Genomic DNA, 26,509 nt, shown 5'->3' with positions numbered 1-26,509 from the left:
TAGCCTAGAACTCTAATTCCATTCGAGGCACCCGCCCTGCAAACACATTGGCACATATGTGCAAGGAGGCCTGTCCAGGAGTGCTCACTGCTACATTGTTTAGAAAAGACACCGGATCCAAAAGCTCAAAGTGTATGAACAATACACAGACGTGAAGCTGGGCTATCTTGAAAGAACTGAGATTGATCTGCTCTGACGTGGGGAGATCCCCAAGGCCCTCTGTTCGCTTAAAAAGTAAGTGCCAGAAAACCATGTAGCGTATTACCTCATTTGTATGAAAAAAACTGCAAACATATACACACACATAAGCCAGATGTGCTCTGGGCCCCCTTCTCCTCTCCAGGGTCAACTGTCTGGTCTCTGGGAGGGGAAGAGCTTCAGGCCTCCTGGCCTCCCATTGGGATCTTGGGTCTGAAGCCCACCACTCACACATGGCCACTGGCCAACCTCCTGCATGCAGGAGCCGTGTTGCTAGAGGCAGGTCCCTCCTGGCCTGCCTTTCCCTCCCTTGGTTCTCATGGTTCCTGCCCAGGTGGACCCAGGTCAGAGAAAGGCTGCCTCCCCTGCATAGGCACCCTGGGTACGGAGGCAGGGTGTGCTCTGCTGAGAGTTCCTTCTTGGATGGGGGTGGGAGACTGGATGAAGCCACCACTGGCCTGGGAGCTAGCCCTGCTTTGGCTGCTGCCTGACTTTGGGGCCTTGCCCCTATTCCTGCCTCTCCCTAACCATGATGGAGGGTGGACTCCCCCCCCCCCGCCACGTCCCCAGTGGGCCATGGCAGGAGACCCAGGAGTCAGAGCAGTTCCCACAGGCAGAGAAGTCTTATCTCTTCTCCTGAGTTGCTTACAGAGTAGCAGGGGAGAAGGCTTCGAACACAGCCAAGAAGATACAGCAGGAACAGAAGGTGCTGGGCCCAAGGCCTGAGCCCAGAAAGGGAGTCTGGCTCCACCCCCAGGCCTGGGTATATCTTTCTGGGGCTCCCACCCTTCAAAGAGGTGGATTTCCAAGTGCCTCTCTGGGCCCTGCACCTTGCACGTCCTTGGCCATAGCTGATTGGGATGGCAGGAGGCCCCCTTAGCCTCAAGGAAGAGATGGAAGCGTCCTTGGCAGAAGAGCGGTGTCCTGGAGACAAAGGGCCAAGCCAGGAGCAGCTGATGACAGGTGAGGATGCCCTAAAACGTCCCTTCCCTGAGGTGGTTGGCACCTGGGCATGTGTGTGTTGGAGGAGGTGTACACGTGCCTGGGTGGACACTCATGTGTGTGCATATATGTGTTTGTACTTGTGTGAGGGAATGTATGTGTGTGTGCCTTGGTGTGCATATATTTATGTGCTGAGGGGACAGGGGTTCATGATATGAGCATTTTGCAGCTTACGCATTATGTCACTGAACCCAGAGCAACCCATGAGGGAGGAGGGTGGGGGCCACATGTGTGTGCCCTTTGTCTCTCCCTTGTCCAAGCCACCACTGCAGTGATTGCAAAACATTCAGAAGACTCGAGTCACAAGACCGCACAGACCAGTTCTCTCTCCCACTCCTCTAGTGCCTTGCCTGACCTTGGTCTACACGACACCAGGGTCCCTCCTCAGTGCCTCAGGCTGTGGTGTATACACACAACAGCGGCCTCTCCACTCTGCATTAATGCTTGTCCTTATCACACCCTGAGCTTGTGCCTCCCTCACAGCAGTACAGCAATACCAAATCCCTGTATACTTGCTATTTCTTCTATCTGGGATGTTCTTTCCCTAGATTCCTAAAAGTAGTCCTTTCCTTCCATCATGTTGCCATTTTCATCATTTTTGGTGCCTCTATCTCTTTATTTTGAACTTACATTAATTATTTTCTGTTTTGCACAACCACTCCTCTTTAAACACTCACAGACAGTCAATTCCTTGATTGCTGGGGTCTTATCTCTTAGTCATTGCTCTCTCTCCGGTACTGGGCCTTCAGTAAATACTTGATGAGCTTTTGAACTGAGAGCTGGGGTCACTCGCTGGACAGGGGTGAATGGCGCAGTTTGATCCTCAAGAGGTTTGGGGGCCCTGTTCTCTTCGTGGTGTGTCCTTTGCCTAGGAAGCCCTGGTACAAACTCCATGGCTATTCCTGGGGCCTCTGTTCTTCCTAGAAATGATGGATCGTGGGTTCCGGTCCCTGGGTGCTGGCTCCCAGCGGCGACAGAAGTTGGAGTCAAAGGCTGCTGGCTCGACTGGAGTCTCACCAGCTTGGAATACGAATGCTCCCCGACCCAAGAAAGCGGTACTGTATGGGACCTTTGGCACTCGGTGACAGAGTTGGGATTGGGTAGACTGGCTGTAGGGGCTACAGTCGACCATGCTAGGTGGACCAAGGCCAGATGTTGAGGTGGGGGTAGGAGGAAGCTTCTGTGTGCCAGGCAGGAAACTGAGGGTTGGGAGGACCTGCAGGAGGCTCAGGGTCGTCCTTTGGTAAGCTGAAGTTCAACCCTTGGGAGTCTAGAATGCCTGAAACATATATTGCTTGGGGAGTACATATAACTTTACTCTGTATAACTATAGAATGTGTGAAATGGCACTTTATTTTATTTAAAAAACCAAAAAAAAAAAAAAAAAAAAAAAGCCCCAAATCTGAACTATCAATCTTTCAGGGCCAGGACTAGGGTGAGGCAAGTGAGGCTTCTATGCTTCCTGGCCATTAGGAAATCCAATCACGTGAGTCACAAAAATCTGTTGCCAGTCTTTTAAGCTACATTCAATGTGGGTGAGGGAACATTCTAGAAAAAATGGCAGTTACACTGTTGCAAAGGATACTGGGAAAAGGCAATCATTTTTAGAGGAAAGGAGACCGGACCGTTCTAGGGAATTAGTTACAGTAAATGATGAAATGTTCCCACCCCCAATGGAAAAAAAGAAAAAGGTCTCCCAAGTCAGAGACAGCTTGTGAATGAAAATAAGCCAGAAATATTGAACTGGCTTCCCGTGTCCAAAGCCAAATCAAGTTGCTCCTGCAGGACAGGCTCCAGGATGCGACCCGTGCCCCTGAGACTGAGGGAGATGTCACCACTGGGTTAATGAAATTTAGCTATTAGGACTAGAGGAGTGCAGTTTTAAAAATTACAGACATCATATTGAATTTAGAAATGAAGTATGCTACTTGATTTATTAATTTTACCTATCTATCTGAAAATAAAAGAATTAACGAAACTGTTCGTGCCTCTGGGAAAACCATAGCATTTGAAGACAAATAATAATAATACTATCCTGTGAGTTAAAAAAAAAAAATAGCATGCCTTCAAAAGTACATAGAAATAAAAACAATTGATGGAAGGAAGCTGGGACTTAGCACAGTTCATAGATTTTCTTAATGCTGATCCTGTTAACATAAAAGTTTTATGCTTTACAGTGTATGCAATGCCAAGTAGAGAGTATCTAAAATTAAAAATCAAAAAGGCAACAACTCTTCATGAACGGTGGGGCCTTCCTTATCATGGGCAATGGGAAGAAAGGGCATCATCAATCTGGAGATGTGGTTACGGCAATTCTCATTATCTTGATATGTTAATAACAAACCAGGCTACCTCAAAAGAAAAACAAACAAACAAACAAACAAACAAACAACAAAACCGGCCACTAGTCACTCATCTTTCTTTTGCCTTCAAATCTCTCAATTTTTTTTTTTTCTTTTCTGATCCCAATCAGTTGGAAAATCAAAGGATGGTCTGGAGGTTTGGTGTCTGAGAGACTGCTGATTAAGCTCCCCTTAGAGTGCTGGGTCTCCTTGACACCCACTGTCCTTTCACCGCTATTTTTTAGCTATCTTAAGATAACAAAAATAACAAAGCATAACTGTGAACTTCTGTTCACAGAAAATTCTCCCTGATGTCTTTGTGCTCCTTAGGAAAAAGGGGCGTTTTGCATTATGACAACAAACGGAGCACGGTGGCATAGTCCCCGTGAACATCTTTTATGCCGAAATTGTTCCACTTTGTAGTTTAATATTGTTAACGTAAATTACCTCAGATGGCAGATGAGCTTGGGTTGCCTGTTCATTTTTTAAGAAGTTAATTGTGCTAAAATAATATACAATAAAATAGTTGGCATTTTTCCGTGTGCAATTCAGTGACATTAATTACGTTCGCCATGTTGCACAACCACTCCATTTCCAAAAGCTTTTCGTCACCCCCGACGGAAACTCGGGTGGTGCAAACGGTTAAGCACTTGGCTGCTAATCAGAAAGTTGGCAGTTCAAACGCACCCAGAGGCTTCTCAGAAGAAAGGCCTGGTAATCTGTTTACAGCAAGTCACAGCCTTGAAAATCCTCTGGGGCAGTTCTACTTAGACACACGTGGGCTCGCTGTGAGGTGGAATTGACTCGACAGCACCTAACAACATTTTGCTCAGGTTTGGGCTTGAGGGTAAGTGCTTGGCTGCTAGCCAGGTGGGGAGAGAAGGGTGAACAGTTAATGCCTCTGTTTCCCACCCTGTACCTTTATGGATTTGTACCATTTAGATTTCTTTCTTGTCACTTTAATAGAGTCTTAAGGGGCAGCAGTGTTCAATATGTACTGGCTAAGAGCACAATCTCTGAAGCAAAATGTCTTGGGTTCAAATTACTGTTCTGCACTTACCAACTGTGTGACTTGGGCAAGTTACGTAACATCTCCGTGTCTCAGTTTCCCCCATCTTTCAAAATGGGGGTAATGATGGTGTAATTAAAACTTTAATACAATTATTATAATTAATTATTAATAAGTATTAAATAAAAAGTATTAATAACAATGTTTCATAGGGTTGTGATGAGGATTAAATGATGTGATATCGGTAAGGGTTTAGAACCCAGCACAGGCCCAGCGTGTGGTAAGTGTGTGTGTTCAAACAGGAGCTGGAGAACGAGTCCATCTTGACATGGATCTAGAGCTCTGATTTGAACCCAGTCTGGCACTGGGAGCCATGTTCTGCTTCTCAGCCCCACACTGGCTCTTCGAAGGGACAGGCGTACCCATGTCCTGAGCTTGGGCGAGAGACTTAGACTCAGGAGAACCATTAGCAGATGGACAGAAAACAAACACTACGGCAATGGCCGGGCTCACCCCAAGAGGGAGTCTGTGGTTTCCCGGAAACAAGGGTTCTACCCTCAGCTCCAGCACTTCTCCTGAGACCTTGGGAAGTGAAGTCTCCTCAGCAAGCCTTAATTCCCTTGGCTGAAAGTCCAGCTTTTCCATTCTCCTTCTGTAGGTTGCTGGGACTCTCAGCTGATGCCTACCCGCCCACGTCACTGCTCCTCTACCTAGAAGAAGGCCAGGAGCTCCTGAGAAGCGTATGGGGGTGGGGTTCCCAGACTCTCCCAGCTGTCTGAATCTGCCAGCCCTTGATTCCAGAGGCTCCAGGGCCACGTGACTCCCCATGGGGTGCACCGTTGGTCCCGGGGAACATGTAGCGTCACCACTGGGCCAAGGCTGAGCAGCCTCCTCTGACTGACCATTCCTGTCCTCAGGGGCACCGAACGGCGAAAGAGTCAGGCCATGGGGATGCCCATGCTCAGGAGTACCCTGGGGGCTTCCAAGGCGTGCGGTACCACTATGAGCGGTAAGGAGGCTACCCGGGACCAGTGAGAGGAAAGCTGGAGCTTTTTGGGCCTTGGACGCTCAGGCAGGGGCCAGAATGGGGCTGAGGGCCAATAAGTCGGCTGGCCAGAAAGAAGTTGTGAGCGGCTGACCAATATTTGGCATGCGGGGCCTTTGGTGTCTCCTCACCAGACCCTGCACCTCCTGGCCCACTGCCCACTGAGGCTTCTGCGGCTCCCTAGCCCTCAGGCCCCCGGGCTCCTTGCCAGGGAAGGGGATGGCTGGGGACTGAGAGAGTCACCATCCAGAGAAGCCCCTGACCTTACGCGCTTGCCCTCACGGACTTTCTGTGTTCCCTGCTAGGCACTGCCTGGGAACACTAGCCACTCTGACCCTCTGTCTTTTCTTATTTGCCAGCAACCCAGAGACAGATCTGTTGGCAGAGATTGGCCTAGAAGAGCTCAATGGGCTGGAGATGGAAGTCATGAGAAGGCAGGTGAGCATCTGCCATGTAGGGGGCCCCAGGACGTGGTGGCTATTCAGCTGTGGTGACTCAACTCACCCAGGGCCCCACTTTGAGGGTAGGTGGGTCCTCGACTGCTCTGAGGCCACCCCCTTGATGTTTAGTAGTCCCTTAAGATCATCTTGCCCTCTAGCAGCAGCGAGGGGATGTCAGGCTCCCTTCTTCCTCCTCCCAGTCCTTATGGCTTCAGTGCCTTGTCTGGATGCCCAACCCTGCATCTACCTCTACCCCTGAGATGCTGGAAGGGAACAAGAGACCAGGAAAGGAGGAGGAACAAGGAACAAAAGAGTAGAAGAGAGGTGCCTCCAGAGAGACATGCCAAGGTCTGGGAGGGGCTAACCTCCTTCTACCAAGCCCCGGCCTCCTCCTGCTCAGGGCTGAGCATGCAGGGGCGGCAGCTCCATGGCCCCCTCTGCCACTGAGTCACCCTGCTCTGGGACACTCACTCTGGGACCCCAGGGGTGACAAGCCCTTCCCTGGCTCCCTGGGCACAGCTGGAAGGGACTGACTTCTTCCAAAGAACTTCAGTAATGCCAAGGGAGGGGTGAGGAAGCTGGGCCCGAGGACACTGACACCCCAGCCCCCAGGCCCATCCCAGCCCTGGGCCTGAATGCCCTCCAGCTAGGCTGCCTGCTGCCCACTCAGAGGCAGTTGACTTTCCAAAGAGTGTCAAAGCTCCTTTCGATTCTTACTTCATTCTCCCCTGTTGCTGTGCCCTGGGCTCCTGAGATGAGTCTTGCTCATTTGTCCACTCCTGGTCTCCCTGCAGCTGCGTGTCATCACTGGGCGTCTGCAAGACCTGGAGGATGAGGGAACCACTTGGTACAACAGGGAAACGCTGTTCTTCATCATCCTGGCGTCGGCTTGCGTGGTCAACCTGTGGCTGTGGATGCGCCATTGAACCTTCAAGCTGATGAGCACTGCTGAGCCTTCGCTTCTGTCCCCTGTTCTCCTTCTCTCGCTCGCCAGCCCTTGCCCACCCTCTCGCCACCCCCAGCAGCCCCAGGCAGTGTCAGGGCCACTTTTCAACTCTGGCTAGGCCCCCTGCCTGGGGGAGTCACGACCACCCATTGAGAAGTCCTAGCAGAGGAGGTTGGCTTCCAGGAAGTCCGAGGGGGCAAAATGGCACCTCTTTAAAGGGTGAGGAGGGGCACCCCATTCCCACGGCAACACCAGTGACAGGCAACATCTGGGATCTGGGCCCTCGTCGTGTCATAGGTAGGCCTGGGCTGGCCCTCCTGCCTCTGTTTCCTCAGCATTCCTTCTGCTCCATCCCTCTGTGGGCTGAGCTTGGCTCTGTATTCCCCCCGCGTTTCCTTCCACATCGCGCTCTGCAGAGAGAACAATAAAAGTGCAGCAAGAGCAACAAATCCTGGTGGTCGGGGTTCTTGTGTGCTTGGTGTCCTACCCTGGGACCAAGGGATAAATTCCCATCTCTCTGGGGGCAAGAAGGCAGAACTTTCTCATTGGCTTTAGTGGCTAAAGGGACCTTCCCCAGCCTCTAACATTTCTCATGGCTTCCCCATCTGGAGATAAGAGGGTGTGTCAGTCACTAGGTGTATGTGCTTGAGAGAGACAAAGACAGAGAGACACAGAGACAGACACAGAGAGAGTGTGAGAAAGGGCCCAGAGAAGGTAGGCTGCTGAGGGAGGCAGAAGCCCTGGGTCCTAGAGCTGCCTCTTCCTCACAAGGAGGATGCCACCCTCCTCTGATCCTTAGTGTGCCCCTGTCCAATGAGGGAGTTCCTCCACTCCTCCCTTACACTCTGGGGCCTACAGTGTTTCTGAGAGGTTGCAGGCCTCCTGCTAGCCCTGTGGGACACAGCTCTCGTGGACCCTGGAGCCAGTGCCTGCTGAAGACAGAGCCATGGACACTTGATGAAGAAATGCTGGGAGATCCCCTCTGGTCCCAGAGCAGGCAGAGAGGGTGCGGGGTAGGGAAGGGGCGGGGGCAGAGGAAGCACCTCTGTGGAATAGGGAGGGGACCGCCTCCCAGATCAAGTGCTTCTAGTTAGGAGAGCCAAGAGGGTCTGGGAGAACTGGAAGCCTCCCTGCCCCCTCCAAACTGGCGCCAAAAAGCAGGGATCCCCTGAGGGCTAGGAGAAGCTGGGGATCCCCTTTGCAGGCCACTCCTCCACTTCCCCCAGTCTCAGGGCAGATCAGGGAAGGGAGACAGGGAGATGGGGTAGCCCACTTGTTCAGAGAGGGACAGCAAGTGGTCCTTCCAGCCACCAGCCTCATGGCCCCCTGCTCTGGGTGGCATAGAAGCCAAGCCAAGCCAAGTGGAGCAGCTTAGAGCTAGGCACATGGCCCCCCAGGCTGCCCCTTTCTTCTGCTCCAACCAGACTGACCAGGAAAGCTGGAGGAAGAGAAGGCAGCTAGGGGGTGGGGCCAGGCCGGTCCTTTGGGGTTTGGGTGCAGGTGTGCGTGCGCAGACACGGACATGTTTGCAGAAAAAGTCTGGTTGAAAATATGTTGTGAAACAAAGGTGCACCTTTGGGAGCAATTTAGCTGAGTTGCAAATAAACAGCATGTAGGTCCCCTGGAGAAACACCCAAGAGAGGTGAGCTAAGGTGGAGCCCGAGCTTGGGCCCTGGCTGCCCCTCCATCTGCCCTGCTGCTTATTTCTGGAGGGCTGGTGTCTCTGACTGCCAATCTCCATAGAGACCCAAGGCGGTTCCGGGGGTGGGGGGGGGCACCCTTGCCTAGCCCTCTGGCTATAATCCAGCTAGGGCATTTGCCCCAATGGCATTTCCCTGCCAAGCAGCCCTCGTCTCGCCCAAGAGCTCCAACATGAGCCTGGCCCTTCCCCCGACAAGCCCTGAACATCCCCAGGTCTCCTACGGAGGACAGAGGAGATATTCATTCACACCTCGGGGCTGGGTGTGGGGAAGGGGGATCTCTCAGCAGCAGGTTAGTTCTTGCTCTTCTGTGAGGCCCCTCATGTGCTACCCAGGCTTGGGGTTTGAGGAGGACACAGCCAGTGCCCCCATTGGGTCAGGAGCTTCGCAAGGGCAGAGGCTCTGGCCTTCTGCACCCTTAATGCCCAGCAGAAGTAAAGTGCTGGTGGAATGGCCTCTGACCAAGGTCCCCAACACTTCTGGCCTGATGGCTTCACAGAGGACTCCCTGGGTGGCACACATGGTTAAGCACTCCACTACTAGCCGAACGGTTGGTGGTTTGAATCCACCCAGAGGCACGTTGGAAAACAGGCCTGGCGATCTGCTTTCGAAAGGTCACAGCCTTAGAAACTCTGTGGAGCTGTTCTACTCTGCACACATGGAGTCTGCTCGATAGCAACATGTTTGGCTTTGTTGGTCTGCCTCACAGAGGGATGGACAAACTTGCCCTCGATGTAAAAGTCAGTCAATTATGACCACTGTTCTCTAGGGTGCACCTCCTAAGTGCCATGTGCATTGCATTCTTAAAATAGTGAATTGTACACATCAGGCAGGAATGCATTGTCCGGAAAAAGGGAAACATCACAGGTGTAGCTGACAAAAGCCGTTGCCCCTTGTCAGTGCCCTTCCCCAAGGTAGCTCCCATGGCTGGTTTGGTATGTATCCTTGCAGACTTTCTCTAAGTGGTTACATGCAGCTCTGTGTACCTGTGTATGTCCAGGATCTCATCTGAGCCTCCCCACAAGGCCCCCTTGAGAGAAGGGCTCATATTCCAAGCCTCCGTGCAGGCAAGAAATTGAGGACTGGAAGCCTCTGGACTTGCCCTGCCCCTCCCCGCCCCCCACCTGCTGGCCTCTAGCCTGGGTGGAAGCTGAAACTCAATATCCCAGTTCCTTGGTCTCCAGGTGGTTTCCTAACAGCCTAGGGCTGGGGTTCAGAGGAAGGTGGGCATTGGGGAGGGGAGAGGAGGAGGCTCTGCTGTACCTGGGAGAAGCCAGAAAGCCTGGCTCTTGAAAGGGAGCCAAAGCCTTGCTTGTCCAGCCCCCTGGCCCTTCTCCTTCCCCAGCCCCAGCCCCTCCTGGAGGCCAAGCCCAGACCTTAGAGTGGAATGCATTGCTTCCCAACAGCCTGCCCTACTCCAGGTACCTCTTCTCTCTCCCAGCTTCTCCCTGGCCAGGTGGGCTGACCTGATGGTGACCACGGCCGGGAGGCAGGTGCATGGGGGCAGGAAGCTGGCAGCTCTAAGTCCTTCAAAATGAGAGCTCCCTGCAAGGGACAGCTCCCCAGAGAGCTTGGGAGGGGCCAGCACCTGGGTCTGGAAAGCAGCTTCCACAGCCTCGCAGCCCAGCATTCAGCCTTTGCCCACAAGAAAGAGCCTGGGGTGTGCAGGGCCACAGTGAGGGGGTCAGGCACTCCGTCAGCCGGTGGGTGGCCAGGCATGCACTCTCCTGGGCCCCTGCTGGCTTCCTTTGCTGGCCGAGAGCAGGTTGGGGCAGCTCTCTGACTAGATACACCCCCACCCCTGCGGTGCCGATGAGCACCAAGGGCTCCTCTATGATCGGAGGCTGCACGGATGCTGACTGTGGCCAGGGTACACGCCATCTCTGAAGCCTTCTGATTGGTGAGAAAAGGGGCCAACACCTTCCTGTAGCCATGGGCCACCTGGGTTTGGCATGGGCCCTTGTGTGCATGGTCTGCCCAGGGAGCTGCGGGGATGTGGCTGTGTGGGGAACCTCTGTCCCCTTTCTAGTCCTGCAGGCTCCAGGATGGCAAAGGCCCTGAGTGCCACACTAGGCTGACCTGAAGGCAAGGGCGGGTGGCTGGGAGCAGAGGGGCAGAGGGGCTGCCTGGCCAGGCAGGGTCCAGTGGAGGAAGGGAGGGGACTGTGGTCTTAAGGCCTGCGCCCATGTCCACTTCTGCCTGGCCAAGAGCATTCTGGGCTGCCTGCATCCCAGGCCCAGGGCACTGGGGGTGCTGGTGGGTGTGCTATGGCTGTCTGCTTATGAGGAGCAACAGAGGTGGGGGAAGGGGGTTGCGTGGAATTGCAGTCTCCACTTTGGCCCTTCGTGCTGCACCCTGGCTTTCTCTGGGAAACCTCATGGGGGGACTGCCCATTCAGGCTCTCTCAGGCTTTGGGAGCCAGGCCCACCTGCCATTTTGTATCTGCAGTGAAGCCCTGGTAGCTTCTGGCAGAAGGGAGACTCCAGGCTAGGCAGCTGGCCAGAGCCAAGGGCAGCACCCCATTTTAGCTCTCCATTTCAGCTGGAGCCCAGATCAGCGTCGGCTGTGCCCATGTAGAGGACAGCTTGTATGCATGCGGCATGGTCCTTAGACCCCTGCCCGCCTGAGCCCTGAGACTTGAGAGCACAGGTAGAGCCCCCTTGTCAAACAGAGGCCTCTGGATGGAGGGGAATGCTAAGTGCTTGGGTTTGGCACATTTGCTTTGACTTGAGCCCAAACTGTGGCTGACGGTTGGTCCTCAGGTGCCACGGTGCCCTTAGAATCACCAGGAGCAGCCCGGGCCATGCCCCCACCAGGTCCCACCACGGGATGGCCCCACAGGCAGAGGCACAGAGCACACAAGACAGAGAGGTGGTGAAGGGTTCTGAATGCCCAAGGGCAGAGTTTGGAATTGATTATGTAGATAACCCTTCTCTACCTCCTGCTCTGGGCTGCCTACTCTCAGCTTCTGCAGCTTTCCTTCTCCACAGCTGGAAGCTGAGGCCTGGGGCACGAGGGGTCACAGCAGCTTCAGCTCACACTTAGTTGTCAGCCCCAAGTGCCTGCTGCTCCTAGTGCACATCTGACCTCGACACTCCTCTGGGCCCTCATGCCTAACTCTCTGGCTCTGCTCACCTTCCAGGCTGGCTCTGTGGCCGGGTGTGCTTAGGTGTGAAACTGTGCAATGGGGATCATAATAGTATCAGCCTAGGAAAGTTGTGGTGAGGAATAAATGAGCTAACTTGCCTCGCAGGCTTAGCACATGGTAGCTGCTCAATGAACGAGAACCTGCTCCTGCACCCCCAGGCTCTAGTTGCTTGTAGGGGAAGCCCATTGCTTCCTCTTGGCCTTCCCTGTTGCTGTCTACTGCCTGCCCACCCACTCTACTGCCCTGCCACCCATGATGTGCACTGCTGTTCCCTTGGCACCATTCTCTGCCTGCTGCCCAGGACTGTTTCCACTGCAATGGCTAACATTGAGTACTGGGAGACTAGTTTCTGGATGACTCTTAGAGCCTGCCTTTCTAGGCTGTCAGTCATGGAAGGCACACCCTTTCCCAATCACAGTGGAAAAACCTTGGCTTGACCTGGTACTAGCATGAACCTGAATCCAAGATGGGCAGGACTGTAAAAGACTGGGATATCTGGTCACCTGGAAGGTTCTGTGAGCTCTCTGGGAAGGCTCACTGCTTCAGGATCAACAGTTCCTTCTTCTGAGTTCCCTCTTCTGAGTTTTGCTTCTGAGCTTCCTCAGAGCTTCGCCTAGGTGTGGCCTTTATGTCTTGTTCCTTTTCCTTTCCATCTTCCCTCCCTTCCTCCCTTTCTCCCTCCCTCCCTCCCTGCCTTCCTTCCTTCCTTTCTTTCTCCACCAATATTTACGGAGTGCTTTCCAGGGGCAGGCCCCAGTGCTGTATGGGGTTGCAGTGCATAACAACACAGACACTGATGCCTGCCTTCAGGCAGTGCACACTCTGGCGCAGGGGGTGCTGGTGAGGAGGGTGGCATAGCCTGGAAACAGACTTCACCCCAGAACCATGGGAGTTAGGCAGGGGGCTGTGGACAGGGAGGATGAGCCTGGGCATGCTCTTTTCAGTGTCAAGCCTCCCTGAAGACCAGCAGCTGAGGAACTAAAGGCCCTGTCAATCACATAAGAATGTCTGTCAAAGGGCCACTGGTGGTGATGAATTCAGGATGATTTGGGACAAGACAAGTTGCAACTGCACCAGGGCAGTCAGGGAGTAATGTCTAGTTGGAAGTTGGAAGGAAAGTCTGAAGCTCAGCAGAGCTGTTTTGATGTCAGTTCACCTTTGTTATTGGACATTTGGTGTCCTCCTTATTTTGTTGCTCTGTATATAAAAAAAATTTTTTTTTTCTTCTATAATGTGTCTAATTTCTCTGGCTACTTTTAAGATTTTCTCATTATCACTGAATATGAGCAATTTAATTATAGTATGCCTTGGTGTAGTTTTCTTCATGTTTCTTGTGCTTGGGTTTCATTGATGTGTGGGTTCATAGTTTTCATGAAGTTTTGAAAAAACTTGGCCATTATTTCTTCAAATTTTTTTTCTGCTGCCCCCTCCTTTGAGGACTCCAATTACACCGATATTAGGCCACTTGAAGCTGTGCCACAGCTCACCGATGCTTTGTTCTTTTCTTTTTTTTCTGATTATCTTTTCTCTCTGTGCTTTATTTTGGATAGTTTTATTGCTCTGTCTTCAAGTTCGCTAATCTTTTCTTCCACAGTATCTGATCTTCTGTTAATACCATCCAGTGTATTTTTATATCACAAATTGTAGTTGTCATTTTTTAGAAGTTTGATTTGGGTCTTTTTATATCATCCATAATCTTCTTACTTTTTTTTTTTAAATATAAGGAGTATATTTATATTAACTGCTTTAATTTCCTTGTCTGCTAATTCTGATATTTGCTTCAGTTTGGGGTTGATTTTGATTGATATATATATTTGTTTATATATATATATAAACAAGAACAAAAAAAAACAACAATAACAAAAAAACAAACCTGTTGCCATCAAGTCAATTCCAACTCATAGCAACCCTGTAGGACAGAGTAAAACTGCCCTGTAGGGTTTCCAAGGCTATAAATCTTTACAGAAGCAAACCGTCACATCTTTCTCCTGCAGATCAGCTGTTGGATTCCAACCCCCACCTTTTGGTTAGCCAATGAGCACTTAACCGCTGTGCACCAAGGCTCCTTTCTCCTTATTGTGGGTCGTATTTTCCTACTCCTTTTCATGCCTGTTAATTTTTGAGTGAATGCTGCATATTATGAATTTTATCTTGCTGTATGTTGGATACTTTTGTATTCTTAGAAACATTCTTGAGCCTTGTTCTGGGATGCAGTTGACTTACTTAAAAACAGTTGATCCTTTTGGGTCTTGCTTTCAAGATTCGTTGGGAGGGGAACTAGAGCAGTACTCAATCTAGGACTAATTATTCCCCACTTCTGAAGGAAGTTCCCCTACACAGTACTCCACAAATCATGAGGTTTTCCAGTCTGGCTGATGACATTGGACACTATTCCCTGCACTGTGTGACCTGGGGACTATAACCTTTAATTTTCGGGGAGTGGGTCCTTCCCAGGCATGGATAGCTTCCTTATAGATGTGTCCCAATAAGTACTCAGCTGATGTTTGAAAGGAACCTTCTGTAGACCTCCAGAGTTCTCTCCCTGAAGCCCTCTTCTCTCCAGTATTATGTATTGCAAACTCTAGCTACTTTAGTCTCCCTGGATCCTCAGCTCTGTTTCCTCAACTCAGAGAATCTGCCACGCTCCACCGGGTCCCACCGCCCCTCGCCCCGTGCCATGGCCTGGAAAGCCTTGCAAGGCAATAAGCTGGGATAATATTAGAGTTCACCTAATTTGTTTCCTGTCCAGGGATTGCTGTCCTTTGTTGCCTAATGTCTAAAAAAAAAAAAAAAAAAAAACTGTCTAGTGTCTTGAAAACTTTTTTTAAAAATAAATTTTTCTAAGTTTGGTTGTTTCAATCCAGAAGGTGTATTCAGTCCTTGTTACTCCATCTTGGCCAGAAATGGAAGGTCTTGTGCTCCTTTTAAATTAACTAATTGATATAACAGGCACCTAAGTGAATAAAGGAAGTATAAAGAGAAGGCATAATGGATTGTGAAAAATGTAGAGATCGTTCATTGACTATTTAGTCAACATTTATTGAGCACCTACTGTGTGGCAGGCACTGAGAAAAATGGCAGCTTGGACAGTAAAAGGTGGTAACAATGAAGATAGTGAGGAGTGATTGGATACAAAATATCTTTTGAAAGTAGAGCCCACATGACTTGCATAAGTAAAGTACATGGGATATAAAAGAGAGGAGTCAAGGAGGACTCTAAAGTTTTGACCTGAGTAACCAGGAAAATGGCAATGCCTTTAAATAAGATGCAGTCAAGTATGGGAGAATAAGGTTTAGAGGGGAAGACTGGGAGCTCAGTTTTGGATCTATTGATACTGAGAAGCCTACTGAAATCCAATAGGTAATGTCAGGAAGACAAACTGGAGTTTAGGTGGGGGAGGTCAAGTCTCATGATGTATATTTGGGAGTCATCAGCATACAGATGTATTTAAATCCATAAGGCTGGATGAGGAAATGATAAGGATGGAAAAGACAAAAGATCCATCCAAGGACTGAGACCCAGGTCACTTCAGCCTTTAGAGTTGAGCAAGAGGAGGAGGCTTCTTCAAATGATACTAATAATAAGGGGGGCAGTGAGGAAGGAGGAGAACCAGGAGAATGGAAACCAAATGTTTTAAGAACTTATTGCCATCGAGTTGATTCTGACTCATAGGGAACCTATAGGGCAGACTAGAACTGCCCCTTAGGGTTTCCAAGGAGCAGTTGGTTAGCAGCCCAACACCTAACCACTGTGCCAGAAAAAAAGGAGGGAGCAAATAAGCTATGTCTAATGCTGCTCAGAAACAGAGTAGAATGTGGACAGAGTAATGACTCTCAGGATTAATTGTGTTCCTGGCTGTCTCCTCTTTTAATCTGGGAGCAACACTGAAGTCAGGAGCCCTGCCGGACTCATCTCTCTAATCTCAGCACCAAGCACAGGACCTGGCATGCAGTAGGTGCTTTGGGAATGTTCACGGAATAAATAAATGAATAAAAGAGCTTTGGGCAGTAATGAGCATTTGAATGAGCCCACCACCTGGGAGTTGGTAGCTCTGGCTTCTAGTTTTGGCTGTATGACTAAATTGTCCCTTCCCTCTCTGGCCTTAACATCTCCATCCACACTCTGAAGGAATATCTTCAAAATGCTTTCAAACAGGATTCAGGAACCCCTTTGTCTGGGCTAGTTTTCTGTAGTCTTGGGCTAGTTGCTCAATTTGAATCCAAGTGAATGAGGAGAAAAGGGGTCCAGAAGTCCACCATGACTGGAGTTGGGCTTTTCATAGAATAATTATGTCTCGTGCTCGGTTTCAAAGTTACCTTCTTAGAGTATCCCATTATCCATCTAAAAATCCCCTCCCTGTCTCTGTTCTTTTTAGCAACTACCTGGCCTGCAGTCTTTCTCACCAAGCCTGGTTCTGTCCCCACACTTGTTTTGCTTCCCTCATCCATCCTTGCAGCAGCTATTGCAAACTTTCAGGCTTCCTCCAAAGTCTACACCTACCACTGCCTGGTGCCTCTAAGATGAGCCCCCTCCCACTTCACTGAGAAGGCTGGGGTTTTCCAGGAGTGAACCCCTTCAACTGTCTCTCACTACACCTCCATCTAAAACATACCTCTTGCCTCCTTCCCTCCTGGACTGCTTCTGAATAACCCATGTCCCTATGTTCTAGAGGAGTCTCCTCTCACTTCATCTGGTACCTGGACCCACCCATTATCCCATCTCTCATGGGCTACAGTCTCAACTGGAGTTGGTCACTAAGGCAGATATTTTCATTAGCTACTGAATCTGTCCTTGAAATCTTTTAACTTGCTTTATTATCTTCTTTATGCAAAATAATAACAATAGTAACACAAAGAACCTTTCTCAATCCCATATCCTCCCCTAGGTCCCACTCTATCTCTCTCTTTTCTCTCACAGTCAAACTTTGAGAATCAGCTACATTCTCTATCTCTTGCTCCTCACCTCCTGTTACTCACTCCTAGACCCTGTGAAACTTGCATCTTTTACCACTACTCCTTGGAACTGTTCTCAGTAAGGTCACCAACAAGGTCCTCATTGTTCAATCCAGTGGCCCTACTCCAGCTCTCATCTCTGGAGGAAGAAGGCTCAGGCTCTGCAGGCAGCCCTAGTTTTCCTGCAGTTGGGGGAGAAGCATTGGCCCTGAAGACTCCTCCCTTGCTGAAACTCTCCCTTCCCTGAGAACTCTTTCCTCATGTTCCTCACACTACTTGGCCTGCCCTTCTCATGTCCTCCACTTGATCATCCCCGTGAGCTGTCTGTCAAGGTTACAGATCCTCAGCCTCTTTCTCTTCTCTAATGACACAGGGGACCACGCCCCATCCATCCTGAGATTTTTAACTCCCACGTAAACCCTAATGGTGTCCATTTCCCACCTCCAGTCCAGACCCCAGTGAGTGGTGGGCCAGTCAGAGTCTGCTGCAGCAGGCCTGGAGAGCAGTGGGGGAAGACCAGGCCAGGACATTGGGAATGAAGGGCAGTGGGTGGCCAGATCTTTGATACTTTGCTGGGGAGACAGTTGACTGAGGACAGAGACTGGAAACCAGGAGTTAAGGATGACATCCAGGATTCTGTCTTGGGTGACTGGGTAGAAGGCAGGGTCTTTTATGAATGGCAAATTGGAGGAGAAGCCCATTTGTGGGTGAAATGTTAAGCCCCATTTTTGCTATGTCAGGTTTGTAGTGCCTGTGGGCCAACCAGATGTCCAGCAGGCAGTTGGAAATATGGGTGAGGAGCTCAGAAGAGAGAGAACTGGGCTGGAAACCTTGCTTTGGGACATGATGGAGATTGGAGCCTTGAAACTAGATGAGGTTTCTTGGATTGAGTGTGCTGAGGAGGGCCATCTACCAAGTTGCCTGCTGGGGTGGGGGGAGAGCCCTTGTTCCCAGGCAACCAGCCTGAGAGGGCAGCTCTGATGAAGGGGAGTGTGTGTGGCAGAGCCGCTGGGCCAGATTAAGGGAAGGGCTTGTTCTCTGGCAGAGAAGAGGCAGGGATCATGGGAGAGGAATTTGTCTTGGAACCAGAACCTTAGAGAGGGCACAAACGTATGGTGTGCCCCCAGAGTTGTCCCTCTTGTGGACTCAGGGCTAGGGCTATTGGGAATGATCAGTAAAGGGAGCTGGGGATCTATGCGCTCACTTGCATGCGCTCTCTATCAACAGGGGGTTGTCCCAAGCCCTCTCCTTGGTGCTTGAGACCTTCCCTGGGCTGGCCCTGGCCTCCTTGCCCTATTCCTATAAGCCCAGCTCACTCTCCATTTTGGGTCCAGCCACCCCAAGCCAGTTACCCCACGCCAGTGTCCCAGCATCCTCTCAACTCACTTGCCCTTCACTGTCCTCAGCTACCTCTGCATTCATTCACTTAACAGTGATCTATTAAAGCTAACTCTGGGCCTGGATTACAATCCCTCTCCATTTTCATGCTTTGGGTCCAATGCCACCTGTTCTAGGAGGCCATCCCTGAAACCCTGATCAGTGTGAGCAGCCCTGGCTTTGTTTGCATCACCCAGAACTTTCTGTCTCCATGACCTGTTGCCCCCAGGGTCCAAGCAGGGGCTTGGGGATGCTGGTTCCTGTCCCTCAGGTGCCCTCATTAACATCCTGATGCCACAGTCCCACAGAGAGCAGCAGGCAAGCAGCTCTGTGGCTGCTTGTTGTTACCACTCACCACAGCATTTGACGTGCCTGCCATCGCCATGGTGACAATTTCAGAAGCTGGAACAAGCTGAGGAGGGGGGTCCAGGAACAGCCTGGGGGCTGTGAGTCCAGCAGTAGGGGTGTCAGTAAATCTGGAGGGTGGGGACGTGCTGACCATGTCTTTGTTCTGATAGCCCCAGCAGGAAGGAGCTGCTCTGAGTGTCTCAGTCATCCTGACCCCGTGTCAGAAACACTAGAGCACAATCTTCTATTTCCCTTCTGCTTTTTTCCAGGCTGCTCCTTCTCAGTCTGATTTTTGGGGCACTTCTTCCTTTGCTCAACTCTTATATGTCCAGGCTCTTCCTTTGCTCAGCTGTTAAATGTCCTGGACCCTGACTTTGTCCTCAATTCCTGTAGGATCCCACCTATTTTCTCTCTCCCATTCCCTACATCCAACCCATCTCCAAATCCTACCATTCTCCATCCTAAAGAGTTCTGCAGTCTGCCCACTGTCCTTTTGCCCCATTGGCACCATCTTCTTCAGTGATGATGCAGACCTCCTGCACCAGCCTTCCCTCTGGCCACCCTGCCTCTGCCCTTGCTCCCCTTCTAATTCTATCTCCCACCCAGCAACCACATGGATCTTTCTAAAATATAATACTGTCCCCGACACTCTCTTGCTCAGCCCTTTAGAGGCTCCCAGTAGCCCTTGAGAGAGACTACTAAATTTGGACCACTGTCTACAGGGCCTACGTCAGCCAGCCACCTCCATGTTCTCTTCCAAACCTCACTCCTTGCTCCATTCACAAGCCTCTTCTTGTTCCTCAGTGTATGAGTTCCCTAGGGCTGCTATAACAAAATACCACAAGGCGAGTGGCTTTAAAGAACAGAAACTTATTCTCTCACAGTCCTGGAGGTTGGGAGTTCAAGATCAGGGTGTCAGTGGGGCCATGCTTTCTCTGCGTCCACTCTATCCTTGTCTTTTTCAGTTTCTGGTAGCCCTGGGCATTTCTTGGTTTTCCTAGCCTATCGATGCATCTTCACATGGCATCTGTCTTCCCCCTGTATGTTTCCATGTCTACTGTTTTCTTTTATAAAACACCACTTAGAAGGGATTAGGATTAGGACCCACCCTACTCCAAAACGACCTCTTGAACAACATCTTCAAAGAAAACGTCCATTTCCAAACAAGGTCACATTCACATGTACAGGGGTTAGGACTTTAACACATCTTTTGGGGGAACACAATTCAACCATAACAGTCAGCGTGATGGGCATTATTGAGGTGGTGCTGGAAAGAGTGTGATTGGAGCTGGTTGAAGAATCTGGTGAGAAAGGGGATTCCTGCCTGAGGAGTGTGAGCTCTGAGGTGGTCTGGGCAGAGGTGCAGTTCCTTTGGACCAGGGAGGAACATGCACTCCTGTGAGGCAGAAGCTTGGGGATAGTGGCAACTTTGGAGGTGCACGGCAGCCTAAGCATGTGCCAGACATCTGCAAAGCAGGGGCTCCAAAGATGGGTTCAACCATTTTCGTTTGTGTTTTTGGGCTGTTTTAGATTTGATAGTTGCTATTTGTTTTTTTTTGTTATTTATTTCAAAATATTCATGGGGAGGGAGTAAAGGAAAACAACCTGGGTTAGACCACCTGACACATGTTGCAGTTCAGCACTGTGGTAATTTTCAATTACCTATCAGAGTTGGGGGAGGGGGGGCACCATCATCTTCTTAATGCTTAGAGCCTGGCATTCAGGCAATGCTGATTCCTGCCATGACAGTACCCGGGGGTGCTGGGACTTGCCAGGTGGGCCCTGGCTCTGCTCAAATCCTGCTCACCTGAGCACTGTAGGTGTCTGGGTCCTCTGTGGCCTTCTTCTTAGCACTTTCCCTGGCAGGTGAGGGTCCTGGCTCCTGGGGCCATACATGGAGGATGACAGAAAAATCCAATGGTGTGAAGAGCTCCCCAGCCAATAACCACAACCACCATGTACCCTCTACCATCAAGGCCAACGGCAAAGATGACCGCCGGACCAGCAGCAGGTAAGTCTGCTGTGGCTGGTAGTTTCAGAGATGGCTCAGGGGCTGTTACTCCCTTCCCGCTCTGTCTCATTGTCATAGAGCAAACAATCTTTGACTCAAGGACACCTTCTAAAGGGATGAAGGGCTTTCTTGGCACGTCCCAGGAGGAGGGAGTGCTGATAGGAGAAAAGGTATTCCCACAGAACCCTTGGTCAACTCTGCTCCTTCCTCTGCAGGCCACAGTCTGCAGCTGATGATGACACCTCCTCAGAACTGCAGAGGCTGGCGGAGATGGATGCCCCCCAGCAGTGGAGGGGTGGCTTCCGCAGGTGGGTCCCACCACTGTCCTACTGCCACCTGCTGCCACCAATAGGGCCTACCTGGGTGGCTCCAATGACCTTCCTCCTCTTGGTCTCTCTAGGCCTTTCCATCAGGTCCTCTGGGAAACCACTGTCGTGCTGTCCTGACCAACCACCCATGCTCCTGGGAGGCAAGAACTGAATGGCCAGAGCAGGCTTCCTCTCAGACTTGCCTGTCTCAGTGTCAGGGGGAGGAATTCATCTCAGTCAAGGGGCCTAGGTAGAGGGCCCTGCAATCTCCATCCCAGAGAGTCATAGGCTACTTAGGAAAATCAGGAAGTCTAGGGCAACGCTTAACTCAACCTCCATCTTGCCCTGGAGACCTCCTGTTTGTTCTTCACAATCAAGTGAAGTGGCAACTCCTACAGCAAGCCTTCCCAGGATACCCCCGCCTTTCGGGCTGCATCAGGGGTGGTGCCCTGCTCCCTAGCCCCTACGCCACAGCTTGCCTCAATCCCAGCTGTTAGCACTGGGGAAATTATGGCCTGCTTCCAGGCTTACTTGCCTGTCTTCCATTTCCCTCACAGAGAGCTTTCAGTGGCAGGTCCTCTCTGAACAATGTGGTTCTCCAGCTCATGCTCCTGCTTTCTCTCTCCTTTAGAATCATCCGCCTGGTGGGAGTCATCCGAGAGTGGGCCAACAAGAATTTCCGTGAGGAGGACCCTAGACCCGACTCGTTCCTCGAGCGTTTCCGTGGGCCTGAGCTCCAGACTGTGACTACACAGCAAGGCGATGGCAAAAGTGACAAGGACGGCGAGGGCAAGGGGACCAAGTATAACTGCCCAGAGCGTTGGGCTCAAAGGGCTCCCAAGTGTGCAGTCAGAGGGCTGGGTGGGCTCTCTAATGGCACTGCCAGGCCACAAGCAGGGAGGGATACACCAAGCCTTGCCATAGTAGGGATAGAGGAGGCCAGGGAAGACTTGCTATGTTTTTAAAATCCAGAACATTTCCATTGTCCTTGTCCACAGCCTCCCCAACAACTACTGGTCCACTTGCCATGGGCGCCTTTGGTGGCTTTTCTCACCCCAGATCTCCTCTCGCTGCTCATGTAGCGAGCAGCGAGGGCACCTAAATGAGGGCGGGGCTGGGGCTCCAGGGCCTGTTCCAGCAGTCAGTAGGTGCAGAGGAGGTGTGATTAGGGAGTGCTGTTATGCCCCTCCCAGTCCCAATGTGGGTGAGGAGTTGGCTATCTGAAGAGGCCATGCCGGGGGCTGCAGAGAAGGCCTGGAACTATTGAGCGGGGGGCAGAAAAGATGGAGCCGGGGGGACCGTTCTTTGATGAATAAATAGGCGACTTCAGGTGTCTGGCCAGTGGAGGAAAGGGCTCTTGCTAAGGCGGGACACAGCACATGGGAAAATGCTTTAGGCGCTGGAGGTCAGCAACCAAACAGGGAGGGTGGGAGAGCAAGAAGCACATGGGCTCCTCACCTGGCACTTCTCCTGTTTTCTTTAGAACCCTCTCCCCAGGCTCTGAGGCTCACCCTTACTGAAAGTGCTGTCCCTGCCACACCCTCCTGGACAAGGGGCCTCTGGAGGGCATGGGAGGCAGAGGGTCTGTTGGAGTCAGGATGGGAAGAGGGGTGCCCCTCACACATGTGAGCTCTACTCAGACACCCATACACCTTATCCTGCACATCCCTTTAGCAGGGCTTTCTCAGGGACCCTGGGAATTGGGATGCTGCCACACTGGTGGGCTTGATCCTCAAGCCTGGCCTCTGTCTCTCTCCTCAGGAAGAAATTTGAATTATTTGTTTTGGACCCGGCTGGGGATTGGTACTACCGCTGGCTCTTCTTTATTGCCCTGCCTGTCCTCTACAACTGGTGCCTACTGGTCGCCAGGTGAGCAGGGGCGTGGGAGAGGGTGCCCAAAGCAGCTGAGCCCACAGGCCCTGGGCTTGAAAGCACCTAGTGCCAGTTGTGGACACAGCTCACTCCAACTCAGCCTTCCTCCTGGATTCCCTACCTGCCAACGACACCTCCAACTGCTCTGTCACCCTCAACCTCCCCTCTCTATTTAACATGTCACCAAGCCTTCATGCTGGATGTTGTCCAGGTGTCTGTTAATCTGCTCCTACCTCCCCAACCACACCAAAACTGTCTTAGGTGAGGTCACCCTCATCTCTCTCTGGGACAACTACAACTTTGTGGGCACTCTTGCCGCTTCGGTGCGTTCTCCACTCTTGCAACTAGCACAGTAGGTAGAAACAGGGATCTGATGATGTGATTTCCCCTCAGAAACCCTTCAGTGGCTCCTCATTGCCCACAGGGTGAAGTTCAAGCCTTAAGCATGGCCTTTAAGGCCCTCTAGGCCTGGGTACTGCCTTTTCGCCAGCTCCCCCTTCTGGAACACCCTAGTCCCAGCACTCACTTCTCTTGGATCATAACATATTGTTTCCTCAAGGGAAGACTCCCTTCACCCATTTTCAACCTACGAAGATTCTTCCTTGCAGGCCCAGTTCAAAAGCCACTCTATACAAGTAGTTTTTCCAGCCCCTGCCTCAGTGATTCATTCAGCACCTGTTGGGTGCTAGGCTCTGTGTTCAGTGCTGGGGATAATGTGGACAAGACAGATAAGGTCTCTGTTTTCCTGGAGCTCTCAGGCTAGTGGGGACACTGACAGTAAACATGAAACAGAACAAAAGACCAAGATGATTCCAGGGGCTGGTGACAGGAAGCTACTGGAGAAAGGAAAGTCAGAGTAGACCTCTTGGAGAAGGTGATATCTCACCTGAGGCCTGAATGGTAAGAGGGAGCCAGCTACTTAGATTCCTGAGGGTGGTGGGAGGAAGCATTCCAGGCAGAAGGAACAAGTGCAGATACCCTGCTTTGGAAGGGCCTAGTATGGTTGGAGGATTGTGAGTAAGGCATTGAAGACTGGGCCAGGGGAGGGGGCTGGGGTTTTATTCTAAATGTGACCAACTAGTCAGAGTTTAACTACTCCTTCCTTTGACCAGCCATAATATCTATGTAATGACAAGGGTTGGGGGAGGAGTTTCTAAATGTCTCTCTAGAGCTGGGCTGAATGTGACTCACCAGTGATCATCTCAAGCCCTGCACACAGTGGGTGTTCAGCTCGGGACCTCCAGCACCTTGGCTGGCTCAGAGGATGAAGCCCAGCCCTGTCTTCCTGCAGAGCCTGCTTCAGTGACCTACAGAAAGGCTACTACCTAGTGTGGCTGGTGCTGGACTACTTCTCAGATATGGTCTACATTGCTGACCTTTTCATCCGACTGCGCACAGGTGAGTGAGCAACTGGGAAGCTCAGGCAGGACCCACAAGTCCAAACTCCTGAGTCCAATTTCCAAGAAGCCCTCTGGACACATGTTGGATTCAACTGTCTGACTGAAACTTCAGTTGGAAGTTTGAATCTTGAATCTCATGCTTAGTGAGGTTGGGACCTGGGGTTGGTTTCTAGGACCCTTCTGGCCAGCCCTGCTATGTTAGCTCTTATACCCTTCTCTGGGAAGGAGAATTGATAAAATAGTTTATCCCTTGCTTAACTTTAACCTAGTAGAAGGGACAGACTCAAGGCTTTCATCTCCACTAGGTTTCCTGGAGCAAGGGCTGCTGGTCAAAGATCCCAAGAAGCTGAGGGACAACTACATTCACACCATGCAGTTCAAGCTGGATGTGGCTTCCATCATCCCCACAGACCTGATCTACTTCGCTGTGGGCATCCACAGCCCTGAGCTGCGCTTCAACCGCCTACTGCACTTTGCTCGCATGTTTGAGTTCTTTGACCGTACTGAGACCCGCACCAGCTACCCCAACATCTTCCGCATCAGCAACCTAGTCCTCTACATCTTGGTCATCATCCACTGGAATGCCTGCATCTATTATGCCATCTCCAAGTCCATCGGCTTTGGAGTCGACACCTGGGTTTACCCCAACATCACTGATCCTGCGTATGGCTACCTGGCTAGGGAATACATCTACTGCCTTTACTGGTCCACACTGACACTCACCACTATTGGGGAGACACCACCCCCTGTAAAGGATGAGGAATACCTATTTGTCATCTTTGACTTCCTGATTGGTGTCCTCATCTTTGCCACCATTGTGGGAAATGTCGGCTCCATGATTTCCAACATGAATGCCACCCGAGCTGAATTTCAAGCCAAGATTGATGCTGTCAAACACTACATGCAGTTCCGCAAGGTCAGCAAAGAGATGGAAGCCAAGGTCATCAAGTGGTTTGACTACCTGTGGACCAATAAGAAGACTGTGGATGAGCGAGAAGTTCTCAAGAACCTGCCAGCCAAGCTCAGAGCTGAGATAGCTATCAATGTCCACCTGTCCACACTCAAGAAAGTGCGCATCTTCCAGGATTGTGAGGCTGGGCTGCTGGTGGAATTGGTACTGAAGCTCCGTCCTCAGGTCTTCAGCCCTGGGGATTACATTTGCCGTAAGGGGGACATTGGCAAGGAAATGTACATAATCAAGGAGGGCAAGTTGGCAGTGGTGGCTGATGATGGGGTGACCCAGTATGCGCTGCTCTCAGCTGGGAGCTGCTTTGGAGAGATCAGCATCCTTAATATTAAGGGCAGCAAAATGGGCAATCGACGCACTGCCAATATCCGCAGCCTTGGCTACTCAGATCTCTTCTGCTTGTCCAAGGATGATCTTATGGAAGCAGTGACTGAGTACCCTGACGCCAAGAAGGTCTTGGAGGAGAGGGGTAGGGAGATCCTGATGAAGGAGGGGCTCCTGGATGAGAATGAGGTAGCAGCCACTATGGAGGTAGATGTGCAGGAAAAGCTAGAGCAGCTGGAAACTAACATGGAGACCTTGTACACCCGCTTTGGCCGCCTGCTGGCCGAGTACACGGGGGCCCAGCAGAAGCTCAAGCAGCGAATCACAGTTTTGGAAACCAAGATGAAGCAGAACAATGAAGAGGATTACCTGTCAGATGGGATAAACAGCCCGGAGCCAGCTGCTGTAGAGAAACCATAATGGTTGGGACCTAACTGCCTCTCCAGCCTTGGTCTTGACCCCAGGACCTAGAAGAACTGTGTAGGTCTTTGTATTTATCTGCATTACCCTCATGTCCCCCTGAAATCTCTCTGAAGCCTCTCTGATCCTAGAGTTCTTGGCCCAAACATCGAGGACCCCACCCCTAAAGTCCAACTAACAGCCAGACTGTGCTGGCTGGACTTCCGGGAGCTTCAGCTTTCTCAAGTCTGAACTGTCTTCAGGGTACGTGTTCTGGGACTGGGAGCCTGGGCAATAATCTTCTCTGAAGAGGCCCATCTGCAGAATGGTGTGCACCCTGCTACAATACTCTCCTCTTTCCAGGTTCCTTTGCACCTAGCCACTCCCCACTTGGTTCTGACCCCTGCTTTTGCTAACATGTGTCCCAAATCATCATCTCCCTGCATATGTATGTAGTTCAAGCACTGGCTGCAGACCTTTAGCACAGGTACCCAGAGTCTGCCTCCCAAGGAGGGTGCTCACCCCAGGCTGCCCCTCCCTATCGATTGGTCTATATGTCTGCCAGCCAGAAGCGGGTCTCTGCAGTTATCTCTGAACTAGGGAGATGATGATTCTGCTGACTTCTGGTCCATTCCAGGCCAGGGAATGAGAAGAAATGCAGCTGGCAATTTGCCAGTGGGCAGTGTTACCTGGAGAAGGGGCTGTCCAGGAAATCTGGCTG

General features: G+C 51.2%; 2 protein-coding genes across 2 annotated transcripts; both read left to right on the top strand.

Annotated features, from left to right (window-relative positions):
* The first annotated feature begins 1,058 nt into the window (after positions 1-1,058).
* Positions 1,059-6,962, top strand: FATE1 (fetal and adult testis expressed 1). The gene is made up of 6 exons (XM_049872954.1): positions 1,059-1,161; positions 2,125-2,281; positions 5,210-5,291; positions 5,469-5,560; positions 5,956-6,034; positions 6,831-6,962. Exons 1-6 carry the CDS (start codon positions 1,059-1,061, stop codon positions 6,960-6,962), a joined length of 645 nt encoding a protein of 214 aa, XP_049728911.1.
* A 13,437-nt stretch (positions 6,963-20,399) lies between these two features.
* CNGA2 (cyclic nucleotide gated channel subunit alpha 2) lies at positions 20,400-25,809 on the top strand. Its single transcript, XM_049873412.1, has 6 exons — positions 20,400-20,518; positions 20,734-20,826; positions 21,458-21,628; positions 22,588-22,695; positions 23,990-24,096; positions 24,404-25,809. Exons 1-6 carry the CDS (start codon positions 20,409-20,411, stop codon positions 25,807-25,809), a joined length of 1,995 nt encoding a protein of 664 aa, XP_049729369.1. The 5' UTR covers positions 20,400-20,408.
* Positions 25,810-26,509: the final 700 nt, after the last annotated feature.

Source organism: Elephas maximus, chromosome X (genome assembly GCF_024166365.1).
Source record: "Elephas maximus indicus isolate mEleMax1 chromosome X, mEleMax1 primary haplotype, whole genome shotgun sequence".
NCBI lineage: Eukaryota > Metazoa > Chordata > Mammalia > Proboscidea > Elephantidae > Elephas > Elephas maximus.
Note: the sequence above shows the minus strand (reverse complement) of the source record. Positions and strands in the feature narration are given on the sequence as shown.

Excerpts from the sequence above, each read along its gene's own strand:
- FATE1 (XM_049872954.1), top strand. The coding sequence starts at position 1,059 with ATGGCAGGAGGCCCCCTTAGCCTCAAGGAAGAGATGGAAGCGTCCTTG. Across the intron at positions 2,282-5,209 it reads TATGGGACCTTTGGCACTCG|GTTGCTGGGACTCTCAGCTG; the intron begins GTGACAGAGTTG and ends CTCCTTCTGTAG. Across the intron at positions 5,292-5,468 it reads GCCAGGAGCTCCTGAGAAGC|GGGCACCGAACGGCGAAAGA; the intron begins GTATGGGGGTGG and ends TCCTGTCCTCAG.
- CNGA2 (XM_049873412.1), top strand. The coding sequence starts at position 20,409 with ATGACAGAAAAATCCAATGGTGTGAAGAGCTCCCCAGCCAATAACCAC. Across the intron at positions 20,519-20,733 it reads GACCGCCGGACCAGCAGCAG|GCCACAGTCTGCAGCTGATG; the intron begins GTAAGTCTGCTG and ends CTTCCTCTGCAG. Across the intron at positions 21,629-22,587 it reads GGCGAGGGCAAGGGGACCAA|GAAGAAATTTGAATTATTTG; the intron begins GTATAACTGCCC and ends CTCTCTCCTCAG.